Source organism: Suillus fuscotomentosus, assembly GCF_016647785.1.
Source record: "Suillus fuscotomentosus strain FC203 chromosome Unknown F5891scaffold_182, whole genome shotgun sequence".
In the NCBI taxonomy this organism is placed as follows: domain Eukaryota; kingdom Fungi; phylum Basidiomycota; class Agaricomycetes; order Boletales; family Suillaceae; genus Suillus; species Suillus fuscotomentosus.
This window is the reverse complement of record NW_024539694.1, coordinates 29,905-42,787: the sequence shown is the minus strand read 5'-3', so window position 1 is coordinate 42,787 and position 12,883 is coordinate 29,905. Positions and strand designations below refer to the sequence as shown.

Below are 12,883 nucleotides of genomic sequence, written 5' to 3'. Positions count from 1 at the left end.
AGCTGCCAGGATATGAGATAAAGGTGTGTCACCTGCACTTGGCTGTGATGGCAGCAAAGATGTTGGAATAAGGAAGATCTGCCCAGAATGGGCGATACACAGGGCGCAACCCCTCGCGTGTGTAGGCAGCCACCCTACGACCTGTTCGTTTATGTTCTAACATAGTCAAGGTGCGGTCTTCGTCTCGTAGGAGTGATGCAAGAAGTTCACCACGGTTGTCTCGGTGAACATGACATTTCGGACAGAAACTCTCTTTTGTGCAGGTAATGAGACATTGTTCAGGATGGTCAGCAACATAGGCTGCAAGGATCGGGTGCACTCGACGAACCCTCCCATCAGCACATACCATCTCTACACCATGTTTGCCTGCTTCGATTAGGGGCTGCAGAATCCTCTGCATACATTCGTGAAACAGCCGATACCCTGTGACAGACCGGGTCCCTTTGCTAAAGCAGTCAAGCTTCGTTGCTGGGAGGTAACCAAGCAAAATGGCTCCATGCATCCGTGGACGACGACGTGTGGCCTTTTCAATATTCCCGATGGTCAGATACACTGGCCATGCTGATTTGTCTCCCAAAAACTGTGAGAGGCTTGTTTTATCAGATGCGAGGATCACTGGTGCTATTGCCGCTCCTTTCGGCAGCTTGCCCTGCCACAAGACCAATGAACATTAGTATGTCACACAACAACTTCTATCCTGTTGTCTCTAACCTGCATGTCCCACCACCAGTCCCCTGACCACATCTCATCGTAAACACGGCTATTACCCCCCCTGTCCTCAAATGCATGCTCAGGTGCGTAAGCAATCATTTCTTTGAATGTGGGATTTCCAATGAGTTCGCGTATACAGTCCACTGGGTTGCGCTGCCAGAGTTCTAACTCGGCTGATGACATCTCTCTGTCTTGGGCAACAATGTCTCCCGCCACCTTAATAAGGTCACAGTGCCATTCAGGCCCTTTCGTAGGCAGTGCGTCAATTTTTTTCAAGAAGGAACGATTATTGGGGTATGAAACCTTGGCACAATTATGAACCTGCCAGTGCACAAATGTGAGTTTGATGATTATTATATTTGAGACACGAGCCTTACAATGGGAAGCTTTAGAAATTCATCTGTTTGGTTTTGACCAACCTTCTGAATCAACCACCAGGCCAAATCCCATTCCTCCTCATTGTCGAAAGGGCCCCAAACACTCTCGCCATTGGCCTCTTGGTTAGCCTTTATGGCATCAAACTTTGTGGGCATGATCTCTTCAGATGTGCCACATGGTGCACCAGCTAACATCTCATCAGGGTACTCTTCAACCCAACATGTCGCATTACGGACAAGACCAGGGTCATCTGTGACCTCTTCAATCTCAACACTGCGTCTATTTGGAGGTTGCATATGGTCTTGATTGGCCTCGAATGGACCTGGATGTGGAGGTGAGTGCGAGAAATTATGTTCATCATGCTGATTTCCTTCAGTTATGTCATCCTCAACTGCTGGTGGTGCTGCATCGTGCAGATCTTCCTCGACTGGTGCTGCAAATCCACCACCAAGGTCGAACATGTTGATGCTGAAGTTTTTGAGGCGATCCTGCCATTTCTGTCGACAGGTACGTGAAATAGCGATGTGCTTATTTAGCCCTGATGGCGTAGGGAGCCAGTGACCACAATCTGTGCAAGCTGGCATTATTGGGGAATTAGACTCAAGCTTCTGTTTCGGACGTTCAAAAGGTATGTTATATCTTTAGCATGTGTTTAAATTTTTGTTGACAGGTCTGACTTCCCAGTCTGTGCATATCTCGGGCAGGATCGGAGTGATTTTTTTTTGCCTTCAACCACCATTTCAGACTCCACACAGTCAGTCAGTGATATGACAATGCGTGCACAACATCACCATCGGAGCACTTCCAAGAAAAAGGCCCAAGGTCAGTTTACTTCAACTGGCTCTATTGGCACTGAGAACTTATGATGACACCTTGCAGAGGACGAAGCATATGCGCAAGATGCTAGGAAGACTCAAAAGTATGCAACTCTAGGTCTCCGCCAAAGACAGGTTCTCGAAGAGGTCAATGACTTCATGCCTCTGGATGGGCCTGAGTCCGAAGAGGAGGATGACATTACCAATGGCAATGATGAGTCATTGGCAACAGATTCTGTAAGTCTACAAGTTCGCAGTTGAAATTTTCATTGATATGCCTCCTTGACAGTTCACATTTACACCAGTGCCTCTTTGTGGTATGACAAATCAGTCCTGCACTCATACTTACACTATGCCATCTACCAGAAAGTCTGTGGGACACACAGAGCAAGAAAACCAGGTCTCATATGTCCCACCTAGACTGACTCCATGGACGAATCATATCCCCCCCAGTGTCCCTTCGGCATATTTGAACACACCTGTGGTGCCTCAGGCCCAGCCACCACCAGTGATCGATCCTCAGTTGCTTGCAGGTGACTCGGAGGAGCAGATAGGCTTACATATTGTTACGACGTTAAGTCGTGTGCGAACTGGGATGATCTAACAGCGACAATCACGACAGTGATACCACGTGCTGAGAGTCCGAAGGTCGGCTCCTACAGATAAGTAAGAGTTGCGTATGCTCGTGGAGGCGAGCAATGATAGCAGTTACAGGCAGAAGGGGCTTCAAGTCCTTCTGAAGGTACGGATCTGATGTCAAGCAGGTAGCTTTAGCAAGACAAAGGTTTCGAGGCAAAACCCAGTAGGATTAAAGTAAGGAACATCTACTTTAATTGTCGACCTTATATAAGGCTACTCTATCGTATCTAAGCTCAGCTTGAAGCTGGGTTCTAATCTGCTTATCTATCGAGTCAGAGATACCATGCATGAGGCAGGCTTCTATCTTGATAACATAAATAGGTCTTCTAGACCTATGTCGTCATATGTTCGTCATAGCGGTCCAGACCACTTATCTAAGCCGGCATCTTCCAGGCTTTCTCTTCTATCTGTCATCAAGGCCTAAAGGCCTGGTTATCGTGTCATTGCCATGCGAGGTGGCAGAGGGCTGGTCGAGTAGCTGGGGGCTCACGTAGTGACTGTAACATTACCCCATTACTACGCACAAAGTCACCGACTTTGATTTCTAAACATCTTCTTCCATCGTAGCAGTAGGTGGTGCGGGAATTGCTGACGTGGAGACGGAAGGTACTGAGGGAGTTTCAGGGACAGGGGAAAGTTCGGTGGGATGCCAAAGTTCTAGATCCGCGAGTGCCTTGTGGTTATGCTCCCAATCTAAGAGAGCTTCAAAAAACTTCTCTTCATCACTAAACTCTTGGAGCACAATGCATCCTTCAAGTCGTGGGCAGTGGACAGACAGATGGTCAGGTCCGAGTTCATCGCAGATGCAACAAACATAATCTGGACATTTTCTGAACTGATGTCCATATCCTCCGCAGCACTTGCAGAGCGTGGTGTGGGTTCGATCTATGGTAGCCGCCTTTCTTCTCAGCGGGCGTACCGGGCGGGGTTCTTCTACAAGTGGCTTCACTTCAACTTTCTTTATCGCTAGATCGGTGATATTGGAGAAGTCGAGGGGGAGTAAGTGAAGTGCGAAGTTTCTGATCCGCCATTGCAGATGAAGTATAGCAAGTTTCCGAGTTGCTTCATCAAGGTCAATACGATTGGCTACATCTTCCAGCAGCTTCGTGGTTCGTATAATGCAGACGGTGAGGGATGTACACGCTGCAGTTCTGGCGTCTTGATCACCAAGGATTTCGTCGATCGCTTGGGAGTACGCGGGGGTCAGGATAGCAGCTTCATTGAACGCGCTGTTTTCCGTCATTCTGAGGACTAATCCGTAGTCTGAGTCCTTCAGTGCCATTTTGATAGAGTCGTTGTCGATGGAGTTTGTCATGATGATGATGGAGGTTCGTTGGGAGAGATGTTCAGGGATCGAGAGGGTTTATAACCTTCTTCCAGATCAATCCAAGCTCCGATTCATTCTAAACTTATCTTTATCGTTTATCTCTTATCGTCTTATCTAGCCATGAGGCTAACTCGTGTTCGAGATTCTTCTTCACTATCAGAGGGAGAGTGCCATAATAGGTTCTAGAGGATTCCAGGGGCTTGCAGGAGTTTCCGTGGAGTTCGTCTCGTGATAGTTTAGCCTCGTTCCGGAGGTTGGGGGTCCGAGCGTGGGTGTCAAGGCTTGCAGGAGTTTCTTGGGGTCATCCAGCAGGGAGATCGTCTTCTATTACCCTTTGTTTATATATGGTCTACTCAGGTGGTCAAAGTGCAGTGATGTGAGGGGTCCCGAAGCTTGCAGGAGTTTTCCGGGGTTCGTCCTTGTTCATCGTCTAGTTTTATGTCATTACGGACAATCGTAGTTTAGAGTCTTTCCGGACTATATCTAGTTTAGGGTCATTACGGACCTTCAGAAGTAGGTCGAGTTCGGGATCGGTGATCAGTGTTCGAGATTGAAGTAGGCGTGGATGGAAGATAAAAGTAAGTAGGGATTTCACCCCCTTACTAAGACATTAGTCACCGACTAATCATACTCAATCAGAAATCTAGGCCCGGGAGCGGGCCGTCGTCTTCGAAGTCGTGTCCTTCTGAATCTACCATTCGCAGATCATGCGAAGAGGGTGCATCATTGTCGTTATTCTCATCATTCTCGGAGTTGTCCATGTCGATAAATCGGACAAAACTGGGCCCGGCGTCTTGTGCTTCTTTTTCTATTTCATTTTGACGATATGCTTCATGGATCAAAGTGATTCGTTCGATGAAAATATCCTGGGTTTCTTGTAACGCAGGAGGGAGTTCAGTATCTGAAGACAGCACCATTGCTTCTTCGGAATTATGCACAGGTGTCATGGAGAGGTTGAGGGAATTCGGCGGTTCATCGGCGGTTATATACGCCGGTTCTGTTTCTTCTTCTTCCATTGCAGACTCAGGACTTTCATAGTACTTGAGCTTCTTGGCAGTGGGAGGTTCTTCGATTCAGACTGCTCGTCCTTTTCCGAGAACAGATATTGGTTCTCCGGAGAATTCGAATCTCTGAGTTATTTCTGGTTCAGCGGCCAGTCTAGGTGCCTTGGATACAGGCGGTTCTTCGTTCATTATTGCACGTCCCTTCCCAAGGACTTGTGCAGGCTCTGCCGAGAATTCATATCGGGCAGGTGCGGGATTTTCTTCAACTTTCATCGGCTGAACAGCTGGTACAATCTTCTTTGTTCACGGCGGTTCAGGATAAATGTGGTCAGATATCAGCGCCGGTCTGGAAGTCTTTTTCTGAGTTGTCTCCAGGTCAGTGGCCGGTTTCTTCTGTTCATATCTTTTCACTGCAAGGTCAATTCTAGGCAGCGAGTCTTTCTTTGTCACAGTTTTCGCGGGCTGTGGTGCAGTTTCTGAAGGTTCAACGGGGGTTCCGTTCTGCGGTTTTTCATGGACCGGTGCATTCTGTGTCATTCGGGCTGATGGTACAGAGCCCGAAGAGAAGGTGCGGGGAGTAGTCGGGGATACCGATCGTTTTCTCTTCAATGCTACCTTCTTATCTTCTTTCAGGAAGAGGGGCGTCTTGCCATTCTTCTTCCGATCAGAATCTATTTCTTTCTGCTTCTTTCGGGAATCTGCGGTACTCTTGAGGGTTACCACGCCGGTTTTCCAATTGATCAGGGGGTTCTGGCTGATAAGCCAAGGTCGTCCAAGCAGGAACTTGTCTTTCGGACCAAGTTCGGCTAGGTAAAACCGTTCGGAAATTACCCGTTCATCGATCTGGAAAGTAAGGTTGCAAAACCTTTCTATTGGCTTCTTTCCAAAGCAGGATCCGTCAGCGTTCGAGAGTGTCAGGGGGTTCTCTAGCTGGTGCGTCAAGATGTGGTGCTGCGTGATCACGTCCTGGTTGACGAAGGACTGACACGCCCCAGAATCTACGATCATAGATGTCGTGATGGGGGTACTTCTTGTTCTGGAAATCAGGGTGGCGTTCACCCGTATATCATCCTTAGCCCCGGCCACCTTGATAGTGTGCAAGCGGGGTTCTTCTTCGATCATCTTTCTCCGTGAGGTTCGGGTCCATTGAGGACAGCTCGCGGCTTTGTGTCCGATGACGTGGCACACAAAACATTTCTTCTCTCGCAGACAGAGGCGAGTCTCCTTCCCGTTGAGATGCACAGCGGCGAAGGTGTTTCTGGTAGTTGCCATATTGGAGATGGTTTCTACAATCTTCGTGGTATCCTTTTCTTGGAGCTTTCCACAGTGACAGCGGTTCTTATATTCTTGCGACTGGTCAGGCCGGTACGATCAGGGTTCTAGATCAGGGATATGGAAATCCTTTCGGGATCTGGGTTCGGGGTTCTACGAGTGTCGGTAACTTTGACAGCAAGTGCGATCAGTTATCTTGTAGCCTGTGATGGAGGCGTACGATAAGGGGACTTTAATCCTTTGTTACGATGTTAAGTCGTGTGCGAACTGGGATGATCTAACAGCGACGATCATGACAGTGATACCACATGCTGAGAGTCCGAAGGTCGGCTCCTACAGATAAGTAAGAGTTGCGTATGCTCGTGGAGGCGAGCAATGATAGCAGTTACAGGCAGAAGGGGCTTCAAGTCCTTCTGAAGGTACGGATCTGATGTCAAGCAGGTAGCTTTAGCAAGACAAAGGTTTCGAGGCAAAACCCAGTAGGATTAAAGTAAGGAACATCTACTTTAATTGTCGACCTTATATAAGGCTACTCTATCGTATCTAAGCTCAGCTTGAAGCTGGGTTCTAATCTGCTTATCTATCGAGTCAGAGATACCATGCATGAGGCAGGCTTCTATCTTGATAACATAAATAGGTCTTCTAGACCTATGTCGTCATATGTTCGTCATAGCGGTCCAGACCACTTATCTAAGCCGGCATCTTCCAGGCTTTCTCTTCTATCTGTCATCAAGGCCTAAAGGCCTGGTTATCGTGTCATTGCCGTGCGAGGTGGCAGAGGGCTGGTCGAGTAGCTGGGGGCTCACGTAGTGACTGTAACACATATGGTTAGTATTTCAGCTCAGCTCAGCAACAATGAAACTAATGTGTGCCATGCAGGAAAGTTCTCGCAATGAAACATCAAGTAAATATGTTCAACAAACGAGATTTGAACAGCGCTTTGCAACAGCAGGGCCGTGTGGCCTAGTCACACATAATACTCCAACTCCGTTCAGAGGAGTGCGACAGAGCTTGATGGCTGAAGTATCTTCAAGTTCAATTGAGTCTACAGAGGCACAACAGGTGAATGGCCATTATCTGACTAGGGATTCGACTGATAAATCAAACATAGCCATTTGAGTCATTGGCTCTCAGGGGTGTGAAGCGCTTGGCTCCACCCCTTACAAAGGTAGATGGCCTTCAGGTGGTCCAGAAGGTCAAAATTGGTAATGGCGGGAGTCGCGGCCGTGTTCGATATGCTGACTTTGATAGGCTCTACTCATCCATCATACATCTTGCAGTCGGACACTACCAAGCCATTCTCGCAAACTCAACAATCTATCCAGGTGACGTTGAGAGTCGCAACTGGTCAGGCGAAGCATGGGCTGCATCCTGTCGGGCAAATGGAGTGAAGATTGATTATGATGAAGACACTTACAAATTGGTACGGTCTAATGCCTATGGTGTATGTCATACTGACCAGTCACCTGCTACTATTAGATAACTTTACGAGGTTCCAATCTGCGGAGCGAGCTTAAAACTGTCATGCAGCCTCTAGTTGTGGCAGAGTTTGGCTTCACTGACGAAAAGACACCTGAAGCCACGTCTTGCAATGTAGCGCTGGTAAAGTCACTCCTCGAAAATCGTAAAAGTTTCACTTACAAGGTAAGGTACATCGTTGGAGGTCAACATCATACTAATGGCTAGCTATAGGATCGGAAGGAGGCCAATATTATTCAAAAGGGCATGATTAAATGGTGCTACAAGAAGAAGAACTCACTTGGGGTCAAGTTCCCTGCCTATTTCATGGATGCGAGCACTGGCGGCATCAGCTTTGGCATCATCATGGCAATCCTTCAGCTGTGAGTAACGATTCAGATAAGATTCGGAGCTAACAAGAACCATTTGAATGATGTTTAGGTCGAGGCCTGTGTCATGGAATGGTCCACCGGGACAAGGACTGAAACGAAATTTTACAAGGAACAGTATGCAGCAGTGTTCAACACATACTTGACACTCCTGGTCAATTTTCACGAAGGTACGAAACACGCTGGCATTATCCCAAGGATTTGCAAAAAGTTGTTGAGGGTTGCACGGTGAGCTTTAGCGCTACACTGATATTTGACATGACTACTAGTACTAACCACAACTCACCAGACGGCACAGAGATGTTGTCATATCCCATATATTCACGCTTCTCTTCCGGACTTCGGACCCTGAGATCTGATCCGGTCCAATGTATAGATCCGCTTCCGATCCGATTTACGATAAGCTTTCTAATTCATTTCCTGTTCATATAACATTAAACACAGCCTATTCGGTATTTCCTCTTCCCGGTGTTTTGGTTATACTTATTACCGGTATGATTACTGATCCGTTAACCTATGTCTCATTTCCGACCCGCGTTTGATAACCTTTGCACATGCTTCATACATAGCCTCGGACCTTTGCTTACTGATACTTCCGTTATCCTCATAGTATATAAACTCGTGTATATGTCCTGTAGTACCTCAGTTCGAATATCATCTTAGTTTGTCCTCTTTCTGTCCTCCGGACTTGAGTCCTTCTTACTCTTGTCACCCTCCGAGACTTCGGATAGATTCCGATAGTCTATATCCTCGGCTCTACCTTCGGGTAGTCTTACTCTGTTAGTTTCTAGTTCGGATACATCCGGATTAGTCTTATATATGTTTCCGATATCCGGAAGACATCCGGATATACTACGAGACCCGTCTGGACCTTCGGACGCGTTATCATTAGTACTTTGAAATAAGGGACAGTACTTGGGAAAGGGGCACAGCATACGAGCTGAGGCCGAAGTCCTTCGGATCCAATCCTACGAGAGCACGACCTTAACAGTATATTCGAACTCACACCTTTCCAAGTACACTTACTCATATCATGGCTCCTACTAAAGTAAACCAAGCCGCTTTGCACGCTGTCGGACTTTCGTCCACCCGACGCGATCCGACATCCGTAGTCAACGCCTTCACCAGTTTCTCTCAGCGCCGTGTATCACGCGGTCCTGCTCAAAGTATTTCGCAACTCATGAATTGTCCGCATCCGGAAACCCCTACGCGCACTCCTGCCAGAGGTGATCTGGATGACGAAGGACCTCCGGACGATGAAGATACTCCCAGTGGAAACCCTCCGGATGACTTCGGAGGTGATCCGGATGATGAACCGGATGACAACGACGATGAATTTGACGGGTTAAACCCACAAGACCGTGTCATGCTTCGGCTTTCTCAAGCCATCGACAACCTCGCACGCAACAATCGTCGTCCGGCCTCGTCCGAAGATTCTAAAGTCAAGATCCGTGAGCCCGATACTTTTGATGGCACTGAGCCTCGGAAGCTTCGTGCATTCTTCGTCCAATGCGAGCTTCACTTCCAAAGCAAACCCAAAGCCTTCCGTTCCGGACGGGCAAAAGTCAACTTCGCCCAATCCTACCTTAAGGGTATGGCACTCGAGTGGTTCGAACCGGATCTCCTAGCCGACGAGGACGATGATCGTCCGGATTGGATGGATGATTACTCCGTGTTCATGCTTGAACTCCAAACCAATTTCGGACCGCACGATCCATCCGGAGACGTGGAAATGCAATTGGAGCAACTTCATATGCGTGATGGACAACACATTAATAAATATGTTGTTGAATTTCAGCGTCTTGCTTCACAAGTCCGTGGCTGGGGTGACGGTGCCCTAAGACGCCAATTCTATAATGGACTTCCGGCTCGTATCAAAGACGAAATCAGTCGCATGGGTAAACCTTCCACCCTTTCCAAATACAAGATCCTTGCCCAGACTATCGACGCTCGATACTGGGAACGGAAGGGAGAAGTCGCCCGCGAAACTAAACCCACCACCTCCACTCCTCCTAAGCAAACCACGTCCGATCGGACGAGTTCCAACTCGTCCGGACCTTCGAGGTACAAATCCGACAAACCCGCTACTTCTGCATCATCCTCCATTTCTAAACCTCCGGACCTTACCTCCAAGTTAGGAAAGGATGGAAAGCTCACGTCCGAAGAACGTAAGAGACGGATGGATAATAAACTCTGTCTATTCTGCGGCGGACCTGGCCATTCAGCTCGGGAATGCACCAAGTCTACTTCGTGCGCTGCCAAAGGCCGTGCTGCAGTAGTAACTCTGGAAGACAAACCGGAGGCTTCAGATGAAGCAAAAAAATAGTCCGCAACCCTCCTGACTCCGCACGGGATGAGGGTTGCGTTGACTCTACCCGTGCAACGGAGCTACGTCTCAATGCTGTTTCTCTTTCCGATCCGAACTCTCTTTGTCCATACGTTTCTATTCCTACTTTTCCTGATATTTCTGATTTTCCTTCACTAATTGATTGTGGTTCCTCTCACTGTTTTATAGACTCTGATTTCGTCCGAAAAAACAAAATTCCTACATATCCGATATCTCCGCTTTCTCTCTGTTTGTTTGATGGTACTTGTAATAATATGATTTCCGAAGCTATAGATTTGCCTATCCGTTTTCCGTCCAGTGTAGTTACCTCCGATACGTTTTATGTTACTCCGTTGGATTCTTCTTGTTTTATCGTTCTTGGATATAGCTGGCTCACCCTACACAATCCGTTGATTGACTGGGTTTCGGGCAGCATCGATTTCCGAACGACTTCTCATGGAATGCCTTTGACACCTCCGATGTCACTTCCGTCTCCGGATCCTCATCCTCCGATGGAAGATTTACCTCCTCCGACTACATCCGGAACCTCCGCTGATAAAACCATCCCCAACATTTCCTTGATCAATGCGGTAGCCTTTTGCCGGGCCTGCAAATTGGAAGGATCGGAACAGTTCAGCATCTACCTTCGTCCGACCGGTGTAGACCTCCGGTCCGCTTCCCTTTCGTCCGATCCTCCGGACCTGTCCGGAATTCCTCCGGAATATCACGAATTCTCGGATGTGTTCGATAAGGGCAAAGCTAGCCAACTTCCTCCTCATCGTCCCTATGATCTCAAAATTGAGTTAGAGGAAGGAACTAGTCCGCCCCTTGGAACCATTTATTCTCTATCTGCAGTTGAGCTTGCAGCCCTCCGGAAGTTTCTTGATGAAAACATTTCCTCCGGACTCCTCCGTTCCTCATCCTCTTCTCACGGAGCTCCTGTCCTGTTTGTCAAGAAAAAGGATGGCTCCCTTCGCCTCTGTGTAGATTTCCGTGGACTTAACCAGATTACCAAGAAAGACCGATATCCGTTACCTCTCATTACCGACCTCCTAGACTCTCCGAGCCGCGCTAAAGTCTATACCAAAATCGACCTCCGATCCGCTTACCATCTCGTCCGGATAGCGGACGGAGACGAATGGAAGACCGCGTTCCGAACGCGTTATGGCTCGTATGAATGGTTGGTGATGCCGGAAGGTCTCACTAACGCTCCGGCTGCATTCCAACGCTTTGTCAATAGCGTGTTTGCTGATATGCTGGATGTATGCGTTATCGTATATCTGGACGACATCCTCATCTATTCCCAAGACCTTGCATCCCATAAGGAACATGTCCGAGAAGTCCTTCTCCGTCTCCAAAAACATCGACTCTATGCTAAACCCGAAAAATGCGCGTTCCATACCACATCCGTTGAATACCTTGGTTACATCCTATCTCCGGATGGCTTGACCATGTTGTCCGAGAAGATCCAGTCCATCATTGATTGGCCGGAACCTCGGAAAGTTAAGGATATTCAATCCTTCCTCGGATTCGCAAATTTCTATCGTCGATTCATTTTCAATTACTCGGACATTGTAGTTCCGCTCACCCGTCTTACCTGCAAGGGGGTTACTTGGGATTTTTCCGATGATTGTCAGAAGTCCTTTGAAACACTCAAGAAAGCTTTCACGTCCGCTCCGGTGCTTACGCACTGGATTCCGAATGTTCCGATAGTCGTAGAAACCGACGCCTCTGACTACGCTATAGCCGGAATACTTTCCATAGTATGTCCGGACTCAGAGCTTCGTCCGGTAGCATTTTATTCTCGGACGCTTACCGCTCCGGAACTCAACTACGATACTCACGATAAGGAACTTCTAGCCATCCATGAAGCTTTTCGGACGTGGCAACATTACCTTGAAGGCTCTGCCGAGCCGATAGACATTGTCACGGACCATAAGAACCTTGAGTATTTCTCTACCACAAAACTCCTCTCTCGCCGTCAGGCCCGCTGGTCGGAATTCCTCCATCAGTTTAACCTCGTCATCCGTTTCCGTCCCGGAAAGCTCGGAGCTAAACCGGATTCCCTTACTAGACGCTGGGACGTCTACCCCAAAGAGGGGGATAAGGACTACGCTCGAGTCAATCCTCATAATTTCCGTCCGGTATTCACTTCGGAACAGTTAGCTTCGTCCCTTCGAGCTTCAACTCTAGTAACTCCGGTTCTTAGGGCAGCCGTTCTGATTGATATCGACCAGCTCCGGAAAGACATCCTGACCGCACTTCCCACCGACCCTATCGCATCCGAACATCTTCTGGAACCTTCGGGTCCGAGATGGACGGTAGATGATAGTGGTTTCCTCCGCTGCGACAACCGTATATATGTTCCGGAATCTAATAACCTCCGTCTTCGCGTCCTCCAGAATACTCATGATCATCCGTTGTCCGGACACTTCGGACAGAATCGGACGTTAGACCTTATCCGACGCGAGTACACTTGGCCAGGAATCCACACCTATGTCAAGGACTATGTCAAGTCCTGCACTTCCTGTGGCCAAGCTAAGGTTCCGAGACACAAACCCTAC

General features: G+C 48.1%; 3 protein-coding genes across 3 annotated transcripts; 1 reads left to right on the top strand and 2 right to left on the bottom strand.

Moving 5' to 3' along the window:
- Positions 1–28: 28 nt before the first annotated feature.
- Positions 29–1,673, bottom strand: F5891DRAFT_1132009 (uncharacterized protein; the record flags this gene model as incomplete). The annotated part of the gene is made up of 3 exons (XM_041364717.1): positions 29–649; positions 712–1,032; positions 1,089–1,673. 3 exons carry the CDS (start codon positions 1,671–1,673, stop codon positions 29–31), a joined length of 1,527 nt encoding a protein of 508 aa, XP_041217135.1.
- Positions 1,674–3,087: 1,414 nt separating this feature from the next.
- Positions 3,088–3,858, bottom strand: F5891DRAFT_1218294 (uncharacterized protein; the record flags this gene model as incomplete). The annotated part of the gene is made up of 1 exon (XM_041369354.1): positions 3,088–3,858. One exon carries the CDS (start codon positions 3,856–3,858, stop codon positions 3,088–3,090), a length of 771 nt encoding a protein of 256 aa, XP_041217134.1.
- A 3,302-nt stretch (positions 3,859–7,160) lies between these two features.
- On the top strand, positions 7,161–7,991 carry F5891DRAFT_1199295 (uncharacterized protein; the record flags this gene model as incomplete). The annotated part of the gene is made up of 4 exons (XM_041368735.1): positions 7,161–7,208; positions 7,258–7,569; positions 7,626–7,790; positions 7,839–7,991. 4 exons carry the CDS (start codon positions 7,161–7,163, stop codon positions 7,989–7,991), a joined length of 678 nt encoding a protein of 225 aa, XP_041217133.1.
- Positions 7,992–12,883: the final 4,892 nt, after the last annotated feature.